Source organism: Barbatula barbatula, assembly GCF_947034865.1.
Source record: "Barbatula barbatula genome assembly, chromosome: 3".
In the NCBI taxonomy this organism is placed as follows: Eukaryota; Metazoa; Chordata; class Actinopteri; order Cypriniformes; family Nemacheilidae; genus Barbatula; species Barbatula barbatula.
This window is the reverse complement of record NC_136764.1, coordinates 21754001-21779112: the sequence shown is the minus strand read 5'-3', so window position 1 is coordinate 21779112 and position 25112 is coordinate 21754001. Positions and strand designations below refer to the sequence as shown.

The window sequence follows — 25112 nt, the reverse complement described above, 5'->3', positions numbered from 1 at the left end:
GCGTGAGCAATGTGTAGCACAGTCTACACTGAAAGTAACCCATGAGCATCACACAGTGTTGGGGATCATGAAGATGAAAATGGTTCGAGTTGTTTTTTTGCTTTTATTAGATCTGTCAAACTGCTTGGCACAGTCAGGTGTGTAATTTCTCTTAATTTCAATCCAACTGAAAAAATTTAAATGAATCATGCATTTTTTTGTGGCTAAATGCTATTATTATTAAAATTATTATTTTTTAAAACAGTTACTGTTTAGAAAATTCTAACAAATATTTATATAATCTTTCAAAACTTTGTGCAGTTTTTTTATGGTAAATAAAACATCTTCTTTCCTTCTTTTTCTGTGCAGATAGAAACTTTTTAATGTATAACGTGAATTTAAACTCATGCTTCATAAACTCTGTGGCTTTCACAAATCTTGCTTATTGTGACCCAAACGACGTATCACAACAGTTCCGCTGGATTTCAAACAATCGCATTTTGAACATTATCAAATCAAAATGCCTTGGTGTGGGTAGTAAGACAGTGGGCAGAAGTTTTCAGTGGTTAAAGTGTGAAGAAAACAATAAACTGCAGGAGTGGGAATGCTTCGGTGATTCATTACTTCGTTTAAAGAATGAATCCCTGTACTTCACTGCAAGTATTAGTAGTATGCTATTCATCTCCAATATCAATGGCACAAGGAGCAAATGGACAATTTATGGAACACAGAACAGTATTTGTTCTCGGCCCTATGAAGGTACGTTAAGGTGTTGGCTGAATTTGGCATGAAGTTACACTGCTTGTTTTCATAGCTCACTTTGATAAAACATGGTGCTAATAATACCATGATAATGCATTTAATTCTCTGACGGAGAACAAACACAATGATGTGCTGAGTCAATTTATATGAAAATGTCTGACAAATGTGTGTTTTTTAGTAACTGAAGGGAAGTCAGGCTTGCAAGGACAAAAATAATAACATTTTATGAAAGTATTTACATTTTTCCCCATTTGTGGTGATACTTTTAATTCAAAGACCAACCCAGTTTGACCGTTTAAAATGTTTACCATGATCTATCGTACTGTTGCCTTTCCATTATCCTCTGCATTAAAGTAATCCTGGATGTAATCTGATTTATTCTTTTCCTTCAATTCAGTTTAATGTGCCTTTTTGTGATTCGAAATGCTATTGAAATGTTCATTCTTAATTTCTCTTTTGCAGAAGTGTACACAATCGATGGAAATGCATTTGGGCGCCCATGCCATTTTCCTTTTAAATATGAGAACAAATGGTATTCAGATTGTACCAAAGATGGTGCCCAGTCTCAACGTCTATGGTGTTCAGTTGAGTCTGACTACAATGATAAGCAGCTGTGGGGCTACTGTCCAACACGTGACAGTTAGTTTCCTTTCCCATCTGTCAACGTGATGCCATCTTTATAAAGTATATTAATAATGCTGCTTTTAAAGTAAAAAATTGCTTCTACATATTCATGGCTAGCTATGTTTTACAGACACTTTCTGGAACAAAAATCCTCTGACAAACGTCTATTATCAGCTGAATGATAAATCGGCCCTTACGTGGCATCAAGCAAGAAAGAGCTGTCAGCAGCAGGGGGCGGAGCTACTGAGTGTTTCTGAACCTCATGAACACACCTTTGTGTCAGGTACTGTACAGAGACACTTTGTATGGGTTGTATGGGTTGACACTTTGTATGGCGCCATCTTGTGCAACTATCGAATTGAACTGTTCATCACTAAGGCCATTTTTAATCAAATAGAAATAGATTAATGAGATTATTTTTTGTTGTCGTTGTTGTTGTTTGACTGTCAACTAGATAGCAGTTCAGAAGACGTTTAACTATGAAGCTTCACTGTTAAGAAATAGTCTACTGTACACATGGAAGTGATATGCGTGAGAAATATCTAAAGACGTCTCACTTTTTTAACTCTCTCAAAATATTGACCAGGAATGATTCTGAAGACACAAGAATCTCTGTGGACAGGACTGAATAAATTAGATGTGTCCAGTGGATGGCAGTGGAGCAATGGACAGCCTTTACGTTATCTGAAATGGAGCAGTGGTAAGTGGCAACTTGAAAAAAAAAGAATGGGAGAAATCAGAAAGCTTAATGCGGTGCTTTTTAAAATCCATATCAAAGTTAAAAGGGTTTCATGTGGATTTTCTGTTTACTCAAACGAAAGTTTGCTAAGTTTCATCAGTATAGATTGCACAGAGAAAAACATGCAATGACATCATGTATTTAATATATAATTTTTATTTGATTCATTCATGTATTAATATTTCTTAATCATAATGCATGTAAAGCTGCTCTGCAACAATGAAAATTGTGAAAATAAATGTATATTTCTCACTGGGTTAGCTGAAGAAGCAACATTTTGGGCAGCATTTTATATTTCTGAGAAATACAAAAGTCAAAAAGAATTGTGTCAACTGTTCCTTTAAATGTATTGTTGTTGCTATATCTAATCTGCCAAATGCATACATCTACATGCAACAATGGACAGAAGTTAACAGTGACTTATCACATCTTCACATCTTTGCCAAAGGATTCCCATCAACACAACCAGACCATAGTTGTGGTTTCCTGCATACTCAATACAGTTCTGAATGGAGAAATGAGCGTTGTTCAAACAGGCATGGGTACATCTGCCAAAGAGGCCACTCTGTTCCTACTGTCCCACCAGGTGCGTTTTTCATTCACTCCTTTCATTTATAAAACGTTAAAATCATGACTTGATTTGGTTGCTAGAATTGTTTTGTTTGTGTCTGGATAGTGGTGCACACTGGTTTTTGTCAAAGCCCATGGATTCCATATTCAGGCCATTGTTATCTCCTCCATCGCAACAAGAAAAATTGGATGGAGGCTCAAGGTGCCTGTCTACGGGAAGGAGGAGACCTGCTGAGTGTTCTGAACACGGAGGAGCAAAGCTTTGTCATCACACAACTTGGATACTGTGAGTTCTGAGTGTTTTGAATGTTTGTTACATTAGACGTTTTGCTGCATGGGTTTGAGAACCAGTAATCTCTGTCACTGTTCTCAGTAAAGACAGATGAGCTGTGGATTGGTTTCAATGATCGTAAAACTCAAATGCTTTTTGAGTGGAGTGACCAGTCCAGTGTTCCGTTCGTCTCGTGGGAGATGGGAGAGCCGAGTCACAACGCTATCCATGCGGAGGACTGTGTCTTAATGAGAGGAGAGGTAAAAATATTTGTTCATAAACATCCTGCATGATCTGTGTATAATTTGATAGGTCATCTTGTAGTTAGCAGTCAAGTTAATTTGTAGTGTTGTTTTGGTTGCTGACCTTTAGCAAAATGGCTGTTTCTTCTTTAGGAGGGAAAGTGGGCAGATGAAATTTGTGAACGCGAACATGGGTTCATCTGTAAGAAGAAAACCAGCTCGACGGCCTCTAATAATGACACTGTTGTGACAAGCCCAGGCTGTAAAACCGTATGTGTTTGTATATAAATTTTTATTACAGAAGTGTGATATATCCAATGTATTATTAACACTTCGCGTATGAGCACCACTACAAGATCCAAGTGTTAAAGATGTAAAGAGATGTTTTATTTTGAATTTAAAGGGTTGGTCCAGGTATGGGTACTACTGTTACATGGCTGGATCCGAGACAAAGACTTTTGAGGAGGCGAAACAGATGTGTGAAAAAGCTGGCTCTCATCTGGTTGATATTGCATCCAGGTTATAGGAACACAATTTCTTATTCATTACAGCATTTCACAATGCTGATATTTGACCTGTGTTTTGAATTCCATAACCTTTTATGTTTTACTTATAGTCATTTTTTCTTGTACAGCTGCTTTGTAACAATGAAAATTGTAAAAAGCGCTATATAAATAAAGCTGACTTGACTTGACAATTTTTCATTACAAGGACTAAAGAACTGAAATAATAATTCAACTTAATAATTTAATTAGCAAAAACTCTTTTTTTAAAGTTACAACAACTAAAATAAATACAGGTGACTAACACAATGAAACACAATAAATACATAACATAATAAAAAACTTGATTTTTGAATTAGTTTTACAGAGTTATCTGTTTTGCAAATACACTCTTCAGTTATTTAAATTATTTTAACTAGAAGTGTCTGTAGTAGGCAGTATAAGGTAGTAAATTTAAAAATGAATTTTGGAATAAAAAAAGCTGTTTCCAAGATATTTAGAACCTCTATCTACCTCCATCAAAGACATCTGTAATTTTTCCCCATCAGGATTGAAAACGCATTCCTAGTTAGTTTAGTTGGAGCACGGCAAGAGAAGTACTTCTGGACCGGGCTGTCCAATCAAAAGGATCTGCACACTTTTGAATGGACCAACACTAAGAAAGTTCAATTTACTCATTTCAATGCTGGGATGCCAGGTACAGTAACAATACACAGGACTATGATTGAAACAAGAATTTTTTGCTAGTGTAATAATGTGTGATACATATATTTTTTGTCTAAATAAACAGGAAGGAAACAAGGCTGTGTTACCATGACGACTGGATTGCTTGCTGGACTTTGGGATGTGCTTAGCTGCTCAAATAAGGAAAAGTACATCTGCAAACAACCAGCTGAGGGACTGGTTACAACTCAAGCACCACCAAGCACACCTGCTCTAGGCTGTAGTGAAGAATGGATACCAGTTGGAACTAGAGACATTTGTGTCAAGGTAAGATGACAGTAGACCACAAACATGACAGTAACATAATTTTGCCAAAAAGGGATGTAATACAGTGTTCTGGAAGGAATGTAAATGTATAAGAGACAGTGGAGGTATAACAGTACAAAGCCAGGGCTGATTTGATCAGATTTTTAAAGAGAGCAATGTCTTTGTCTCATTATTTTAACGGTGATAAAAGGGCCATGTGCCTGCATGATGGGTCATAAGAACATTGTGTATAAAGAGAATAGGAGAGTTCCAAGCACTGATCCTTGAGGAACCCCAGTGATCATATGATTTGCACAGCGCTCCTCCCTGTTAGCGTCACATTTACAGTGCCAGTGAGGAGAGAAAGTGAATAATGTGTGTTAGCGATGGGAGGGAATCGCATTGAGGAGGCAGGTAGTAGGGCGACTGGAAGGGAAGTGTTGACATTTCAGCCTCAGCGAGTGCAGAGAAAGATGGGAATGTGGTTCAAGATGGCTTTCTGTATGTCAACTAGTTTGTGGTGTTAAGGCCTGGCTGCTGATGGTTGTGGTTTTCTTTGTGAAATCTGCAGTCATCAGCTTTTAAAGAGGAAGTGGGGGGAAGTGGAGAAGGAGGGGGGGTTATGTGTCTGTCCTATTGCCAATCTTGCCAATCTAAGTTATTTTGGCATTGTGTACACTGGCCGAAAAGGAGGAGCGAATTGACTGATACAGTACTAACTGAGGTCAGCAGTAATTGTCTCTCTGTTTGTTCACGAAGGACATCAGAGAACCAAGGGTCTGAGGCAGTAGCACAAGCTGATCTGGAGGAGAAAGTCCAAAGGATAGTAGTACATCCAGCTTCCATGTCATAATTTTTTCGTCCCCAAGTTGTTTCCAACCTGTATACATTTTATTGTTATTCTGAACACAAAGAACGCTTATGTAAGAACGATTGTAACCAAACAGTTCTGAGTCACTATTGACTAATAGGAAAAGAAGCACCTATAGTAGTCCAAAGTAGTCCCCAAACTGTTTGGTTTTCCACATTCAGCAAAATGTCTTCTTTTGTGTTCAAGAGAACAAAGAAATGTATACAGGTTTGATTCATCTTGAGGTTGAGTAAATTATGACAAGGGTGGTATACTATAATAACATGATGTTGTATAGTAAATGTGATGCTAACAGCATGTAATTCAAAGAGGTGATTAGTGCAAAGTAAAGTTAGAATGTTCCCCCACCCCTGCCTAACTGGTAGGGGGTTTGTGAGAAAGAGTAGTTTGAGAAGAGCGGAGGTTATAATCATGTTGTTCAAACCTCTAATCAAACCCCTTGACATCCATTTTTGGTTATTAAAACACATTACATTTGTATTGAATATTACTCTTTTAGAATATTTCACAATTAGATCAGTCCTTCTTTAAAAAAATCCTCTCTCTCTTTTGAAGTGTTTTAGAGTACCGAGCTCTCAAATGAAAACTTGGAATGAAGCTCTTGATTTCTGCCGAGAGCTTGGGGGAGATCTTCTCAGCATCCATAAGGATTCAGATATTCCTTTGAAAATAAGAAAGTAATATTCACTGTGCCTCATTTTCACATCTAAAAAATGTACTTATTGCACAAATAAACAACTTAATAACACATCAATATTTGCTTGTAGTGAGTATCCTGCATGGATTGGTTACAGGATCCAGGATCCATCTGTGGGTTATGTGTGGAGTGATGGCTCTGCTGTGAGTAAATCGCATCATCTTTTTTTTGACTGTTATTTGAATTATTGACCGTAGTATCAAGTTGTCAGAATTACTAAAAAAAGGGTTTGTACAATGTCCAACTTATGTTTCCTCTAATAGTAATTGAAATTATATAAGGATAACTCAATCGTCTATGACAATAAACATGCAAAAGAATTAGCTTTAATGTCATTTGGATTTTCTGAAATGTACTTCCTTTTAGTCATCCTATCAAAACTGGGCCAGCGGTGAACCGAACAATTTAAACAACATGGAGAATTGTGCTGAAATGAGCATTTCATGGTGGGACCTAGATGGACTTTGGAAGGATGTAAATTGTAATGACAAGAAGGACTGGTTTTGTCAAATCCCAAAAGGTATATCATACTGTAAATGTATTTAATCTAATTGAATCTTTATTCGATTATAAAAATTATAACCACTATTCTCTCTCTTTAGGAAAGACTCCAAAGGAAGTGAATATTACAGAACCAGGTCATTCTTTAGTCTCTCAAAAGTACAAGGCTTCTTATCTTACACCTTTTCTTTTCTCACTGAGATTAACAAAATATGTAATGTTTTTATCTTTCAGTTTATAACGTAACTGAGGATGGCTGGATCGAATTCAAAGGGAATCAGTATTTTCTGTCTTTCTACCCACATTACTCTGCGAATGAAGCACGGGTTAAATGCAAGAAAGCGCATGGTGATCTTGTAGTTATCAATGATGAGGAAGAGCATGTGTTCATCTGGCATCAGGTATGACATACTTTACCTTATAGAAGTGTCCAGTACAACTTTACAATGCATTTAATACATTGTTCTGTCCGTCACAGGCTAAAGAGATGTACAGAGATGTCATCATTGGTTTGGCTGTTGATCTGGATGGGTCTTACCAGTAAGTTATGAGTATATTGTATGTGGTCACCGTTAAAAGCATTAAAAGAGAAAATAAACAAATCCCTTTCTATCCAGGTGGATGGATGGGTCCCCTGTAGTATATCAGGCTTGGGAAGAAAATCAGCCCAGCCTGTTAAACAGCGAGGAAAGATGTGTGAAGATGACTCTAACTCAAGGTTAATCACACATGCTGATCGTCCATCACATAAAGGACTTCAAAAACTATTATCCTTATGTATTATTGTCCGATCGGAAGTACTGCAGAAGTACTGCTTGTGCTCCGGCCATTCTGTGTTTGACAATATACTGTGCAAACAGTGTTATGCGTTCTGAAAGCAATGAAACTGTTGTGCTCGAAGGCTCCATTTAACACTTTTCTAAACCCATTCCCAACCATTCTGCAGACAGAAAAGTGTAAATAGAATTGTCAATTTTTTAGGACTCTGGGAAACCGTCAACTGTGGTGACGAAATGGGATATATTTGTAAACGACGGGAGTCTCCTCCAGTCAATACCACAGTGGCTCCCACAGAGGAGCCAAAAGGAGGATGTGCTCCTGAATGGAAAAGATTTGAGAAAAAGGTAACATTTGTACATTTGATTATAAATTCACTTATTCTTGGTCGGATTAAACTGTGCTTCAGTTTACAGAAAAACACACCAAGACATTTATTTCATATGGAATATGAATACACTGTAAAACAAATTCTGTAAAAATATGTAAATATTTTTTTTCTGTAAAATTATAGGATATAAAGATATATATTAAACAGGTTTCCAAATTTTTCTTGTAAACGTGTTGTCTTGTTCTGTTATTTTATAGTTTTTGACCGTATTTCAAAAATAAACTGTAAAACAATGTGTTTTCTCTGTAAAGTTACACTTCCCCCCCTCTGGTTTTTCTAGTAAATTTTCGTGTTTTGACATTTTACGTGTAATATTACAGTATTTTAAACACAATATTTGTGAAATATCTTGATATAAACCACAATTATGACAATTAATGTTCCTAGTGCTACATCATGAAAGAAAACTTGAAAACATGGAAAGACGCAAGAAAATACTGCAGAGAGATGGGTGGAGATTTGGTATCTATTTTAAATGGACTACAACAAGGTAAAAACTTTGTGATACTTCAATTACAGAATCATGTATCATTGCTCAAATTATAAATCCAGATTATCTGCCACATTTATTATATATTGTGCAGTATGATTGCATTACTTTACATACAACATAACTGGTGGCAATATGTTTAAATAAAAATAGTTCAAATGTTATATATATTTAACATACACTGTCAGGGAACAGATCCAAAAGATGTCACTGTGGTGATACCCTTTCAAAAAGTACCAAGAAGTTTCATAATAGTACTAAATGGTATGTATTTGTACCTTTTTAAATGGTACCAGCCCAGTGACAGCGTGTACACTATAGATGGTTTTATCAGATGTAGGCACCTGGCCCAAAGTTAACTTCCGGTCTGTTTGTTTATCAGTCAGGCTAGTGGCTAATAATATAACTATTTTTATTTTTATTAATATAAGACATTTATTAAAGTTTAGCCAAGTAACGGTTCTTCAACTTGTAACCCAAAATAATACTGACTAGACATACTTTCAACCAGATATTTATTTAGCCTGTTATCGGAAATAATCTGCAAGGACTGCAGATTTTTTATGTTGAAATATGTTGAAATATGAAAATGTATATCTTCAACATCCCACCATTTTTAAAAAATCTTGTATCTGAATCCAACTTCATGTAGAAAGTGTTGATTTGTTTAGTTGCTGACCTGGTTGTTGTTGCATATAATGTTTTGTAAAATTTTCTTCTGACTTCTGCAGCCTTTTTTACAACAATGGTCAGTGATAAAACTATAGACTTTTGGATTGGATTCAGCAATTTGGCAAACAGCATGTTCAAGTGGACAGATGGAAGTTCTGTGGCATTCACAGACTGGGCCAGAGGAGAACCACATACCTTTCATGTATGTAAACTACAAATCTTGAAATATAAAAAAATTATAATGTTCTCAGCATTAATGATTTATATATATATTTAAAATATTTGCACTATTGCACTTACAGTGGCCTGGATTGAACTGGCATAGACATCACTATTCAAGTGATCAGGTAATGTGATAATCCACCTAGATGTGATGTGAATTATACCTGAATATCAATGAGAAAAAATGTATAAAGGGCCACAATGGGTTATTTCTATTTCAAACAGGAATGTACTGTTATTGGACAAGGTTCGGGTCCTGGCTTTGGAAAATGGGTGGCAACGGACTGTAATTCAACTCATGGCTTCATCTGCGCCCGTGATGTTGGTGAGTCTAGCTGAACGTTATAGATATCGCCTGTACAAATAAAATAAAATGCTTCATGATGCCATTGATGAATTGGTCTAAATGGTTCCATAAAAAACGTCTAACATGCGAAGAACCTTTCTTTCCACAAAGGATTCTTCGGATTATAAAAAGGTAAGAAAGAGATGGTTCTTTAAAGAACCTTTGACTGAATGATTCTTTGTGGAACCAAAAATGGTCCTTCTATGGCATCGCTGTGAAGAACCTTTTAAGCACCTTCATTTTTTTAAAGCGTAGAATTGTACTTTTCTCTCCGTGGCTCTTAAGGCAAAATGTACACTTGAAATAAAAGTAAATCTTTTTGTATTACAATTTTTTTGACATGTTTAGATCCTGCTCTGACCCCTGTGCCATTCCAATTTCCTGAAACTTATTTCAAGTTTGGAAATTCATCGCTTAAAATGAATCACATGAATCAAACATGGATTGAGGCGAACCGCACCTGTAATGCAGAAAGGGCTCATCTGGTCAGCATTCGGAGCTCAATAACACAAGCTTATGCTGAGCTGCAGGTCTTCAGAACCAAGCAGCCCGTGTGGATCGGTCTTAACAGCTTACAGGTACTACTAGAACGTGAGGAACAGAGAATCACAAACAAACAAACTGTGAATGCAGATGAATACTGGGCATACAATGAAACTGAATCGTTTTTGGCCTATCACACGGCAAAAAGAAAACAACTGCGCGGTCACGAACAGTTTCTTAAGCAGAAAAACAGACTGTAACCTCTCCATGTTCTGTATATGTGAAATAATCATTATGCACACTGTATTTACATTCATTTACAGACCAGTGGTTACTTTTCATGGTCAAGTAACTGGCACATGAATATGGAGAAATGGGCATTTGGTGAGCCACAACCTAACCAACCATGTGTTTACATGGATGAAAATGGACAATGGAAAACAGCTCTGTGCAATGAAACCTTTTACAGTATCTGTGAGCAGTCAACAGGTGAGACTATTCCCCACCTTGACTTTTGCGTCAAAAATTGATTTATATGATCTATGCAGCATATGCAGATCCATGTGTTTCTAATGACCAACCGATATTTTGCACAGAGATACCCCCCGCCCCTCCGGTACAGAATCCTGGCCAGTGCCCTGAGTTAACATATATAAGCCCTATGAGGTGGATACCGTTCAGAGACAGTTGCTACGCTTTTGTGATGGACAGCCAAACGTGGAGCAGAGCCTCGAGAATGTGTCTGACATGGGGTGAGTAAATAGAACAGATTAAACAGTTCACTCAATAATGTGATAAGCCGTGTACTAATGTAATGTTATTCATGAATTGAATCCTTTGCATGTGTAGTTGAAGAAAGCATAAAAATACATATTGACGTTCTTTGCATCAGGTGCATCCCTTGTCAGCATTATGGATGAAGCGGAGCATATGTTTTTAGAAAACAACCTCTTCCTGCTTGAAAGTTACAAAGGGTTTTGGATAGGACTGTACAAGACCTATAAACGTAATGCAACAAAATCAATTCTTTATTCTTTTCATTTTAATTGCAGTGAATATCTTAGGGGTAGTGTTGTGGGTTATAGTATATAAACTAACTTTGGATTTACGCAGGACACTGGTTGTGGATAGACAGCAATGTGGTAGATTACACTAACTGGGAAACTGCTGAAAATATGGAGGAAGAAGAAACTTTTGAAGACATTTTGTTGAATTCCATGTGCACACATATCTCTGCTGAAACCAAAAGATGGAAGAAAATGCATTGCGATCACTACATGCCATTTATCTGCAAAACGGCCAAAGGTAAGTATTGCTAGAGCGGAATTCACAAAAGTGGCTTTCTTTTGACGGTTTGTAATACAACTTGTCCCATGGGTGAAATGGATATACAGCCACGACAAGAAATAAGAGATCATACCAAGTTGTCATTTAATCATATTTTCTAAAAGTATTTGGTCATTCCAGTCCAGTCTGTTGAATTTCAACAAAATCAAACCTCAGTTGTAACAGAAACCAACAGCAATGTGAAAGACTGACAGCATGAGTCTGTGGTGAAATCGAGGTTATGGCATAAAAAAATATTAGAGAGAAGTTTTCCTAAATATATTTAGCAGTATTTGAGGTTTGAAAAAAGGCATAAATGATATTTTTACCTAAACACATACCTATAAATTGTAAATTCAGAAAACTGAGAAAATTGTGAAATGGTCTCTTGACTTACCCTGTCTGTTCTCCCGGCAGTAATACCTCCAACCATTAAGGCTCCAGTTACAGGTAATATGAGGATGCTAAAATAATCATTTATTTAATTCCTATACATAATGCCTTTCCATTACTTTTTATCATTTTTAAAAGATAATTGTGTAATTATTCGCAATTGCGTTTAAAATCACAGCTATTCAAACAAAGATTCTCTTAATCATGAATGCTATTTCTGACTTTCACAGGTCCTGAACCTCATAGGGTTAATACTGGCTTGGCAGTTTTCTTGGCCATCGCAGGCTTCAGTGTATTAGGAGTTCTAGCCTACATTTACATTTACAAAAATCCAAAAAGACTGTCTTTACCTACATTTGAAAATCCAATGTATGGTCACATAGAGGACGCTCTTTTAAGAAGGAAAGATTCCAAGGCATTGGTTGATAACATTGAGATAGCTGAATAGACCGGCGCTTCATGCTCTCCGAAACCTGTTATATAAAAGATAATGTATAGTACAGTTTGCTGTTCATTAGCAGAAGCGTAACATTTGGTTTTACCTCAAATGGGTGAATTGTCTCGTAATGGCCAGCTAATATGTGTATCTGCTTATTAAATGGCTACTTAACAAAATAAATCCAAGTATTATATTATTATGGATTTCAGTGTAATAAACGTATGCTGGACATAAAAATGCCTTCATGGGTTGATTTGATTATTATCCATTATTATGAAGACATTATAGCGCTTTTGTGCAAGTATGACTCTAAAATCTTAAAAGATAGACCTTCATATTCGGTTTTTAGATTTTCGAATTAAACTGCAACGGTACAAACCCGACAAATTCCAAGTGTGGACTGAGTTTCATCTTTTTGGGTGCAGTGCTACAAAAGGATGAGACGACGCCCAGCATCTTAAATGCAGTAATATTATGTTGCACAACAATTTTAGAAAACCTTATGTATAACTGAATGTGTAATGTCTTGTAAGATTCAAAGGAAGTCCCACCATAAAGCAGAGAACTGTTTTTGTCAAAATGATCCATTTACTGTATGTGATGTCATGTATTGAATGTATATTCAGAGGAAAAAGAAGTGCAATAAATGTTTCAGATTATTATAATTTGACTGAAGGTGAAAACAAATGTGTGTAAAACACGACATAAATGGTAAATGTGACATTTGCAGTACTGGTTCAGAAAAAAACGACGATTTATAGCCAGACTGATTGAATATATAGAAACACATCTATATTACAGTGCAGCAGGAACTGTTGCATCAGTTCTTATCTACAAAGGCATTTATGAGGTATATACAAATGCATGGAAAAGATTTTCAAGCTATAATGTTCTCACAAACTAATGCATAGAGTACTCAGGAAACCTAATGCAAAAAATCTGAAAATGCAAATAAATGCCATGCTTTCAGAGCAATGTATCAATAACCTGAACAGATATGAGTGCCTAACATTTCCCTTTTTCCCTTGATTTACCATGGTGTTGTAATAAAATGGCTTTTCCCCAGAAATGCTTTATGCAAATGAAAATTATGGCTAAAGGGAAACATATATATTTGATTATATTTTGATATTTAAAAAAATAACACGGTCACAGAATGATATGAGAAGGCCTCTATTCCAAAACCAAAATACATTAAGTTTGGTTAAATATAAGGACAGTTTTAAATCTTGAATCAAAAAGGGAAATGAATTAAACTGTGTTAATAAACAGTGATATTTTACAATGATGTTGCATGAGCAAAGAAAAGTGTTACAGTATGGCTTGGGTTGGAATTTTAACTGTTAAAGGTAAGTCGCTGCCCTTAACAATTGTGACAGTCATATCTACTGTCTATATTGTAAATTTAACAGGCTTTTATTGTCTACAGAACTACATCAGAATGATCCCTTAGTTGTTGTAATACACACAGAACCATATAAGACTTGCCAAGTCTCATTCCCATAGCCGTCAGCTGCACAGAATGTGCTATTCCAACAAAGGAAATATCACATAACTCAAATTTTGTGGTTATTAAAATAGCCTTGGATGCACGCACCTGGACCGAAGATAACTTCCGGTCTGTGTTTGGTTATAACAATTTTATTTTATATTAAATTTTTATTATTTCAACATTTTATTGTATATTAATTGTAATTGTATTCAATTAAATAAAAATTACTCAACAATTATTGATTCTTTGTGGAGGTCTACCGGTAGTTAAGTTTGGGCCAGGTAACGTTTGTTCATGTTGTTGCCTCTGAAACCATCTATAGAGATCACTTACCTACTGATCATTTTGGAAAACAGGTTCCTCGGAAGTTACACTACAGCAGAGGTATGCATTCCAGCGGCTCTCCCGCAGGAACCGTGGGACCCGACCAGATTTCTTGCGGATACATTTCTGAATAAAATGAGCTAGCGGTCAGGAATTTGGGTGTGATTTGAAGGGGAGCGGGCGGTCTAAAAACATCCCGTTCCCGTCGTCCTTTCAGAACTACATGTCTGCACTCATTCTTATCAACCACCAGTACAGTCTGCATTTAGGACTATTGTGCACGTGGCCGCTTATCTAAAATTTTTGTGGTCTGGATAAGCCGACAATTGTTGTAGAAAGTCTGCACCAGATTATGGACAGTCGGAATGGACAGATTTGACACAAAAGAGATTGATTTGTTCCTGTAATCATATACTGCCCAACATCGGCAAGTGTATGATGTCTGTTGTTTTCAAATCTGATAAGATTTAAAAAGTCATGAAGTGTATCCACGCGTCGAGGGCCACAGTTTGAAAAATGACTATGTTTGCGTGCTACATATACGGTTTGGAAACATTGACATTACAAATGGAAGATCCACGAATTCAACAAAGTTGACAAGATAAGTTTGCATATGTGTGTTTCGCAAAATCGTTGTAAGTATAATAGCATGCAAGGATGTAATAATTCAGGATCGGGGCTTTAAAGAGATACTTCATGCAAAAATGAAGATTCTGTCATCATTTACTCACCTTCAAGTTGTTCCATCTTTATTCATTTTTCTGTTCTGATGAACACAGATAAAGATATTTGGAAGAATGCTTATAACCAGACATCTGTTGCCCTCCCATTGACTGCCATGGTACATATCAAATTGTAGTCAAAAGTGCTCCTGAACTGTTTGCTGTCCTACATTCTTCAAAATGTCTTCTTTTGTGTCCACCAGAACAATAGTAATTTTTCATACTATGGGAGTTAATATGGGGCAAAATCTGTTTGGTTCTAAGCATTCTTCCAAACGTCTTTCTCTGTGTTCATCAGAATAAAGACATTTTGAAGACTCGAAGGTGAGTAAATGATGACAGAATTTTTGGATGAAGTATCCCTTTAACTGTCATAATAAAAGAGTTATTGAACCTAAAACCCATAGCCAAAACTATGTGGACATCTACGGATGTAACAGAAACAGCCCATTACATAAAAGAAGGTGTCTTCATCCTTTTGGCCATGTGGTATATTGATCAAGCACTATTGATGAAAGTAAGCTAGTAAAAAGCCTGAGAAGCACAGGATTATCAAGAGGGAAATAAAGTAACGCAAGATGTCTACCAGAGCAGGCGATCATGCAGTGGTACGAACAGATAAAGAGAGAGCGTGTTGTCCTGAGTACACAGAATTTCACATACAGTAGCAGCATAAAAATAACTCAAATCCACACTCGCTCAATGGTGAATGTACATATTTTCTGTCCACTCTTCAGTCTCCGCACATCTGTCCCTTTCCCGTTGGTACGGATTGTGATTGTGATGCAGGTGACCGTAGTGGTGCTCTTGCCGTATGCGAGACTGGCTCTGGTGTCTCTGCTGCCTGTTACGTTCGTTGTGCTCCAGCTCGTAATCCTGCTGACCATGGTGGGAATAATCCGCTGGGACGTCCATTTGCCCCCGGCGGTGGTGATGACGATGGTGATGGTGGTGATGGTTGTGGTCCCTGTGAGATGTAGTCCTGTTGTGGTAGACCTCGGGTTGGTCCCGGTCGCCCTCATCAAGCAGCATTCGTCTGCTCCGGGGGTCCGCGTATGCGGTGTCTTTTGTGGGAAGCAGCTCGGTGTCGGCGGGCTCTTGGTGACGCGTGTGGAGCTGGTGTTTGTTATGGTGTTCGGTCCGGTTTGTACTGGAGCGATGGTGATGGTGGTGGTGATGATGATGGCTGTGTCTCTTCGGCTCACTGCGTAGGAGTCTCTCCTCTTCCTCTGCCTCTTCTTGCACTTCCTCTTCCTCCTCTTTTGTCTCCTGGGGCTGGGCCAGATGCTCCTGCTGGGGCTCTTGAGATCCTTTTCTCTTGTTGGCAGCCGTCTTCTTGCCTTTCTGTTCATCCTGTGTACAGCAACATCAAATAGTAATGTTTGAGTTTTATTTTGACTGCTTTCTTGTTGTCTAACACTGTCCTCAGAACATTCTCTGAATAGTTATTTGGCATTGGGATTATTATTTGGGAATAAATTATTTGGGATGATAGTCACTAGTTGATCACAGTTTTTCTAGATTGCTAATACATAATTCATGAAACAATTCAACATTTTCTCAGGACTATAAATATTTTTCAGAATAATACACCAACTTGTACAAACCCCACACAAAAACGTCATCATTTAGCAAAGATTTAACCATGTTGTCATTTAGAAAACACAAACGTCTCGGTTACGTATGTAACCTCTGTTCCCTGATGGAGGGAACAAGACGTTGTGTCGAAGCCGACAGATGGGGTTCGCCCTTGAGAACCAATCATCTCTGACTATTTTGAAAAGGCCAATGAAATTGGCGAATGAAATTTGCATGCCGGGCTCCGCCCCCGGATATCCGGGTATAAAAGGGGAGCCGGCGTGCTCATTCATTCACCTTTTGTGCTGAGGAGCCTGAGAGCATCTCGTGACTGCTGCAGCGGACGGCTATTGTCGTGGCATGAAGGACACAACGTCTTGTTCCCTCCATCAGGGAACAGAGGTTACATACGTAACCGAGACGTTCCCTTTCTGTCGGTCTCTCGACGTTGTGTCGAAGCCGACAGATGGGGTTCCTATTGAAAACGCCATGACACTAGCCGCGTCACAATCTCTAGCGAAGCGACGTTGACCGGCCTGGGTGAGCCACACGTGAGCGCTATCGCGAAATTTGTAACCTTCCAGTGGGCAGGCACCACAGACGGAGGCCTTGTTCTCTAAACGAGAAGCCGTCCGGTACCGTAGGGCTACTGGGTAAGCGCTGTTCCCTCAATGAGGACGTGCGCTACGGAGACCACTTCCCACCCTAGGGGGGAATACAGTGGAGACACCAACATGGTCTCACCAAATAGGGGAGAACTCATGGGAGGTATGTGCGGAATGCCGCAAGGTGGATGTCCACCTGGGGGAGGTCATGGGTTGCCACGCGGGGAACCATCTCATGACGACATCTCAGACGGAACCACCCTAGTGGGTGGTTACTACATGTGGGGCACTAGGTCCGGTTAGAGCTATATGTAATAACTCAGCTTGATACCCGGCCATAGGCGGCAGGGCTGCTCCGCCGAGCCCGCCGCCCTGAGTGCTTATTGATGGATGGACGGACTGCCTATTCTTCACCCTTGGGGAAAGAAGGGAGGCAGCCCATAGCGCACTGATCCACCTAAGAAGGGGAATGGCGCTATGCGCAGGCGTACGCCCCACGACTGCTGGTCTCACCTGTTGGCAAGACTCGAGCTGCCGAGTCCCCACGGAGGTTTGCAAGCCTCTGCGAGGTATAGCGTAGCCCAACCCGCAACTCTACAGATGTCTGCCAGAGAGGCGCACTGAGCCGATGCCCACGAGGAGGCCACACCCCGAGCGGAGTGTACCGTCACTCAAATGGGCACGGGCTAGGATCGGCACGCCGTAGTGACGGCGTGTGCGATCCAGCGCTACAACTCCGGCACTCCCGTTGCTGACCTCCAAAACAGTCTTTCTCCCGGTGTGGGAGCGCCTGCAAGTTCACCACCTAGTTCCCAAAAGGGGGGCGGCGGAACTTTGGGCACGTAAGTCGGCCGGGGTCTCAGGATCACGTGAGAGTCACCGGGCCTGAATTTTGGCAATCGGTGGACACGGAATGCTTGCAGGTGCCTCACCCTCTGGATGGACTCGAGCCCCAGCAGGAGAGCCAACCCCCCTCGCAGAACGAGGAAGGGGGCTCTCCGCAGGGCCCGAAAAAAGGGGACCCAAAGGTCCACCTTAAGATCCCAAGAGGGTACGGGGCGCGGACGAGGCCTTAGCCCCTCGCGCCCTAGAGGAACCTAATAATCAGGTCATGCCGCCCCAGAGGCTCACCAGCAACTGGTACGTGATAACCGCGACAGCGGGTACCCACGCTCCAATGTGGAAGGGGAGATTACTCCCCAGCCTCTCCTGCAATAGGACAGCACGTTCCTGAGCGAGCAATTCCGCGGGTCTTCTCCTCGAGAAGAGCACCAGGACGAGAAGGGGCGCCACTTAAAGGCATCCAGCCTTGTGGGCATGGCCCTTGCCTGAGTGACAGTCTCCACCACTGTGGGGGGTAGATCATCCAGGAACTCCTCGTCCCATCCAGGAGCCAGACCCAGAGGTCCGGCTCGAATGCCACAACGTGTCCATCCCCTGCGAGTAGGCCCTTCGCCAGGGGATTTGGCCAGGGAGAGTTGTCGTCAGGAGTATTAGCTCCGAGGACCAAGTGTAGTTGGGCCCGTAAGGCGCAACTAGCAGCACTTGATACTCCCTTCCCAGACCTTGCACAGGACCTGCGCAATGAAGCTCACTGGGGGGAAGCGTAGTTCCGCTTGTCCGCGGCCAGCTGCACGCTAGGGCCTCCGTGTCGAGGGGGGAGCCTCGACCAGGGAGTGACCAGCGGCACTGGGCGGTGTTCAGGGAGGCAACAGGTCCCCCTGTGCCCGCCCAAACCACACCCAAGCCGGCCCGGAGGGGTGGAGCCGTCACTTCCCACGAGGTGTCAACTGACGAAAAAGCGCTTGGCTGTCTGGTTCAGGACACCCGGTGGGCGTGTGACATGCCGGGGCTTTGCCACCTGCTGTCTCCACTGGAGGCTGCGCGCTAGGGCCTCCGTGTCGAGGGGGTCCTCGTCCAAGGAGTGCCCAGCGGTACTGGGTGGTGTTCAGGGAGGCAACAGGTCCCCCTGTGCCCGCCCAAACCACACCCAGGCCAGCCTGCAGGGGTGGAGTCATCACTTCCCACGGGGTGTCAACTGACGAGAGAGCGCTTGGCTGTCTGGTTCAGGACACCTGGTGGGCGTTTGACCTGCAGGGGCTTTGCCACCTGCTGTCTCCACCAGGGGTGGAGTCGTCACTTCCCACGAGGTGTCAACTGACGAGAGAGCGCTTGGCTGTCTGGTTCAGGACACCCGGTGGGCATGTGACCTGCAGAGGCTTTGCCACCTGCTGTCTCCATGGGAGGAGGCGTTTTTGGGCGAGTTGCGATGACTGTAGCGAGCGAATGCCACCCTGAGGTTTAGTACGCTACGCTGGTCGTGCTGTCCGGGCCAGTATGCTGGCTCTGCACGAGAGGCCGGAGCCTCATCAGTGCAAGCAGGACAGCTAGCAACTTGAAGGCAGTGATCTGCCAACACAGGCGGGGGCCCGTCCAGCGACCCGACACTGCGCGCCCGTTGCACACCGCACCCGCACCCCGTAGGGAGGCATCTGTCGTTACCACGACCGGCCTCAAGACCTGCTCGGGGTTAGGATGCGACGGCAGCAGGCGTAATGACGATACGCCTACTGCCAGTGCGCCACGCTCTCCAGGGAACTCATCTCTGTAGTCAGTGCTGTCGCGGTCCCATGTGCGTCAACCCGAGGGGGACAGGCCACCCCAGAGGACACCATCCCCAGGAGCCATTGAAACTGATTTCAGGGGACCGCTGGCTGCTGCCTGAAAGTTCAAGCAGCTCAGCACTGACTGTGCGTGCTCTCTTTTTCCCGGCTGACCCGTTACTGACATGCCAGCCCCTCGACAGTGCCGAGGGAAACTGTACATGAGAGTATGCGGTCAGTTGTCATGAACCACTCCTGGCGTCTGACAGACACCAGGACGCGCTTCTGCGCCTCCCGAACGGCACCCTTGCAAGGTGCTGCTCAAGATATGCAGCGACCCCTGGTTTTGGGGATGATGAAGTGCGGCTGTCGAAGCCACTGGACATCTCGGCCGAGGGGACGGTTCGATCGCCTTCGCCAGAGGGGTGGCAGCCCCGGCCTGGAGCACAGGAACATCCCTGCCTCTGCTGAGGTAAGAGGATGCCCGAAGTCCGGCGGAGGTCTGGCGAGCTGGATCGAATGCCGAGACGGACCACACTCCCAGCCACCGTGATGGTTTGAAATGCTATCCAAGCACCCAGGGACCTCACAAGGGGGGGCTGCGATCTGCTTCATCAACCCGCGGGGGTTGGTTCAATGACTAGCAGTGCTGTTCCTGCACCGGAACCGGAGTCGACGCTGGAGAAGGCCAGGGCTGCTGGGGGCAGACCACGTGCGAGACCTCGACGGCCGAAAGGCGGCCGGGTCACAGCAGGCCGGTCTGTTTCTACACTGAAAAAAGGCTGCTGGAGCAGTCCTTGACAGCGCCACCAATCAGCCGACCTTGCGAGAGGGGAGTCGGGAAAGTGGCCTTTCTCGACGTCGCCCGCCTGCGCAAGATTGGGTCCGAGGCATCTTTCCGGGCCACTGATGTGGACATCGTCCGACCCAGCCTGCGCTGCCACCGCGGTCCCCGGAGGGCCAGTCGGCGGCGGCACTACTTGGGTCGGTCTTACCCCGTGGGGCTCTCTTTAGCGCCCTGGCCTGCAGGATGGCCATGGCGTAAGAGTGGAGGCAGCTTGGTCCACGGCACTGCCAGCCTCAACACCAGAGATGTCGAGACCTTACATGCCCTGGACGGTGAGCCTAGGTCAAGCTCCCCAGGTGGCCGCCGTCTGCGGATACCCGCGACTGCATGCTCCACCCAGGGTGCATTGACATAGTCCCTAGCTGCCTCCCCGCCCCGAGGGAAGAGAGGGCGATAGAGTCAGCTAGACGGAAGCGCGCCGAAGGGGGCGCTCCAGGTCCTACTGAACTCCTTTATGCAGCTCGATAAAACTTGGCACTTGAGCCGGGCCCAATGTGCGAAGTACCCAGCCGCGAGCACCAGGGCTGCACCGCAACCCGACGCTCACGGCGGTCCGAGCGAGCATGGCTGACATCTTGACGTCTGCTCTCACCTGTGCTCGACCTCCCGAGGGAGGGAGCTTCAGGGAATCGCCAGAGTCTGATGCCAGCAGGTCGCGCTCCGATGTTGCAAGAGACACCTCATCTCCACGGCTCGTGTCCGAGCGCATGGCTGAGGAATAAGATGGCTTAGGACCATCCTTGGGGAACTGCTAAACAAGCGAGATGGGCGCGAGCGGTCCGCGAGCCGACCGGCTGACGGATTAACGCTCACGATAATCCCCACATCACCCTCGCTGCTCGCCGCCGCTGACGGCAGGGCCGTAGCCGCTGCGGTCACAGAACGGGAAGCAAACGAGGTGGTGGCTTGCTCTGGACAGAACATAGCCAACGTGACGCAACGTCTGAATAGCCGTCCGCCCGCAGTGACGCAACGTCTGACTAGCCATCCGCGCGCAGTGACGCAACGTCTGAATAGCCATCCGCGCGCCGTGCGGGCAGGACGAATCCACGAGGCTGCCACAGTGGTCGGACCCCCGAACACTTGCGGCAACCACCGTGTCCGTCCCCGTCCTCGATGAGTGTACTGCACCCAAGAGATCAGCGGGCAATACCTCAGGAACTGCCAGGACGCCCAGGGGAATCTCCGCTGCACCGCGTCGTAGAAATCGGCAATTCGAAGAATGTCATCAGATGCGAAGGCTCCGAAGAACAAAAGGTGAATGAATGAGCACGCCGGCTCCCCTTTTATACCCGGATATCCGGGGGCGGAGCCCGGCATGCAAATTTCATTCGCCAATTTCATTGGCCTTTTCAAAATAGTCAGAGATGATTGGTTCTCAAGGGCGAACCCCATCTGTCGGCTTCGACACAACGTCGAGAGACCGACAGAAAGGGAACATCAATATAATGAACTGAAGTGTCAAGATGTAAACTCAAATAGCACACATTTATCCATCAGTAAACATTCAGTAGCAAATCTGATGACACACCAGGCAGATTTCAGGATATCATCAATACGAGCATCCTTGAATCATCTACAGGGCACTTACATAAACATACAGTATTGTAACAGCACACACTTTATATGAGAGAAATTTCCCTATTCTGTATTCAGTAAACTGAAGCATGTGTACACCCACATATTTGTAATTGTCATTACATGTTATGTATTTTTGCAGAACAAAAGATATTTTGTCAGTAGACGAAGAAACTGCTAAAGTATCCTGAAACGAAATTAGGCCAGAAGTGCATATGATGCTATGTTTATTTATAAATTCATGCCGTTGCATTCTGAATTGTGTTACATACCTAGTATATATTGTTCTTTGTTTTTTTACTGTAACTTTTCTTGTCTGTCATGTTTGGGGGAAAAGTTGCTTTTTAAGCAAGTTTGAACGGTCTTGAGTAGAGAGCTTAATTTTGACCCGAAAATAGGATGTTGAGGGAATTTGTGAGAAGTTATGGATTTGTTTTTAGATTTTCAAGAAAAGGAGCCCTATTGTCAAGAAACGTGTTTAAGCCATCGAGAAAAACTGTAATATTGTCAATCAGTATATACATTATGACCAAGTTCAGACAACCTGCAGAGGTGCAGACTTATATTTCCTTGCAATCTGTCAGACAATCAGCTTGTACATCTGCGTAACTCAAAGTGGTTGTTTGTAGCCAAAGATAATGCATTTTCATTTTAAACTACTGCTGTAAGCAACATGGGCGTAGCTAGCCCCTTTTTAGGGGTGCTTCAGCACCCCTAAAAAGAAGCTCAGCACCCCTAAAACTTGGAGTAAGAAATGTTATTCGTCTTTTACAAGGTTAAATAATGTCCAAAACATACTCCCTAGTTTTTTTGTTTAAAATGTATGTGTTAAGGATGAAAATGAAACATCCCCGCTTAGCAAATGGTGTCATCCTCTTCTCTTCTTCTCCTTCTCCTCTGTACCTGCACCGCTCAGCGTACACTATAACAAGTGTTTATTTTCGGACTATTTTAGTCCAGCGGGTCGCCGCCGCTGTGGAGTAGCACAGGACCCGGGTGAGTCGTCCATAGTCATAAACGGAGAGAAGTAGCGCCGGTTAATATGTTCTTCCGCAAGACGCATTCAGTTCTGTTTATTAACTGCTAGAGTGTGAAACAAAAACAACTAAACTGCGGACCTGTGTCTCTGTTGTTAAGGTTTATCGTTCATTTGATACTCATTTTAAAAGTCTGGAGTCAGGTGCATCTTTTCTGGTCAGTCGTCATGGAAACATGATCGCCCTGGCGTTTGGACCACAGTGTCAGAGGAAGTGATTCTTTCTGAAGCGCAAGAGTGAGGCTGGTACAGTTCAGATTCGTGTTCCCTTCACTGAAAGCTGTTATGCGGTCTTTTAGTGCCTTGCGCCGGCTCCATACATGGCTCAGGAGGACCACAGGCCAAAGCAGACTCCAGCACCTAGCTGTGATGTCTATTGAGAAGGAGTTGCTTGAAATAATTGACCCCCAAAAGGTCATTGACAGGTTTGCCAGCCTCAAAGTGCGGCGACATAGATGAACTCTCCCAAAGTAGAGCCAAATGGGGATTCAGGGGAAGTACTTTAAAGATTTCCCTCTATTTCTTTTTTTATATCTTTACTTTTTTAAGTATTTTCAAGACCTCTGTAAATTATCTGGATATTTTGGACTTTGGATTTTGGACTAATTTTTTTATTTATTGATGACTTATATTGGTTTATGAAAGTTCAGACTTGCGTGCGACCAGATATGTTAGAAATGGCCATTTGTAAATAATTTACAGAAGGTGAATTACATTTTGTTGTCCAAGTACCTGTTACATTTTTCAATGACAATAAAGATCTTATCTAACCAATCTGATGACTGTTGATTCAGAAGGAGGAATATGGAGTTAAGGGTCAGGAAAAGATGTGTGAAGAAGGTTTTGTGTTTGTTACAGGGGGCTGTCTGTGTGAACTCTCACAATTAAGCTGGTGTCCTGAAAAGGTCTCAAACCTTGTATGTATGTGTTAGCGACCAATCATTCAGTATTTTAGGTTTAGTTAGCTAAAACGGCTCCGTTCTAACGTTCTTACTTTAAAGGGATTGCCATGCAAGGAGTTCTGTTCTGCAAAAAAAGGTCTCAAAAAAAGGTGTCAAAAAAATCTGGATTTTGGAGTTAGTTGAATCAATGTTAAAATGATGAAGTTATTTTTACATAGACACATTTTTTTGTTTTTGTGTGAAAAGAGGGTGGGTGGTGGAAGTGGGTCTCATTGGGTGCTCAGCACCCCTAAAGCTATGACCCTAAAATCGCCCCTGGTAAGCAATATAAGAGTGCTATATAGAGTCCTGCACCGCCAGCTCCACCCACCTAAATCGCTTCACAGGATATTGTGCTTGACATTACTTGCATGCTCACTGGGTTTCCAAACTATGAGTTAAAATTCACTTGTGGGTTGTTGGTCACTTGGTGGTCATTGACAAACAGTTGAGTACAATTTAGTGACTAGAAATGACAATGGCAGTATTTTACCATGGGGGGTTTTAGTACTGCTATTCATTCATAAATTTAATTCATTCACTATTCATACACATGAGAATGAATAGTTTTCCCACATTTTACCATGTAAAAATATTTTGGCAGATGTTTACATTTTACATTTACATTTAGTCATTTAGCAGACGCTTTTATCCAAAGCGACTTACAAAGAGTTCGGGGAGCAATAAGCGATATGTCATATAAAATGATGTTGACATTATGCCTGTTTAGAGGGGTACTGGAATTAAAAAGTTCGGGAATGCTTGTATTAGCAGTAATTCATTTTTCAATTATTTCTTGAGTGAAACATAAAAAATCCAACAGTTAATTTCTCTAAAATGTACATATTTATTTTCATTAAATAAAATAATAAAAGTATTTAACTAAACAATTATATTTTTATATACCCTTAATATTTAGGTGAATTGTAATATTTCAGATTTGCTAGATTTTTTTCTTTACATTTACAGTATATTTAATTGATCTTTTTTTTGTATGTTGTTTCACCCCAAAAAATGTAAATCACAATAAACATCATGACCATTACAATTTATTCCGAGTTTTTGTTTTTTTAATATCTGTTTCTAAAAAGATTCCAGCGTGCTGACAGGGTATTGTGT

The 25112-nt window shown here is 42.1% G+C and overlaps 2 protein-coding genes across 3 annotated transcripts in view; one reads left to right on the top strand and one right to left on the bottom strand.

Annotated features, from left to right (window-relative positions):
* mrc1b (mannose receptor, C type 1b) lies at positions 1-12931 on the top strand. Of its 2 annotated transcripts, XM_079451621.1 has the most exons (31): positions 1-137; positions 349-738; positions 1204-1380; positions 1496-1648; positions 1952-2065; positions 2553-2690; positions 2781-2960; positions 3048-3205; positions 3341-3457; positions 3591-3706; positions 4239-4387; positions 4481-4680; positions 6086-6207; positions 6298-6370; positions 6594-6747; positions 6830-6865; positions 6963-7129; positions 7207-7268; positions 7346-7446; positions 7710-7852; positions 8284-8386; positions 9118-9260; positions 9361-9405; positions 9506-9605; positions 9975-10204; positions 10433-10598; positions 10706-10861; positions 11002-11115; positions 11223-11414; positions 11853-11885; positions 12059-12931. In XM_079451621.1, the coding sequence occupies exons 1-31, from the start codon at positions 68-70 to the stop codon at positions 12274-12276; spliced, it is 4320 nt and encodes a 1439-aa protein (XP_079307747.1). In that variant the 5' UTR covers positions 1-67; the 3' UTR covers positions 12277-12931. The 2 variants fall into 2 exon arrangements, with proteins under 2 accessions (XP_079307747.1, XP_079307748.1); XM_079451622.1 differs by lacking the exon at positions 349-738 and having other exon boundaries at positions 22-137.
* Positions 12932-15415: 2484 nt separating this feature from the next.
* Positions 15416-25112, bottom strand: part of cacnb2b (calcium channel, voltage-dependent, beta 2b) — a 28584-nt gene continuing 18887 nt past the window's right edge. Inside the window, exon 13 of the mRNA XM_079453734.1 lies at positions 15416-16158. Within this exon, the coding sequence (XP_079309860.1) occupies positions 15505-16158 (654 nt within the window). The 3' untranslated portion in view covers positions 15416-15504. The remainder of the gene's footprint in view (positions 16159-25112) is intronic.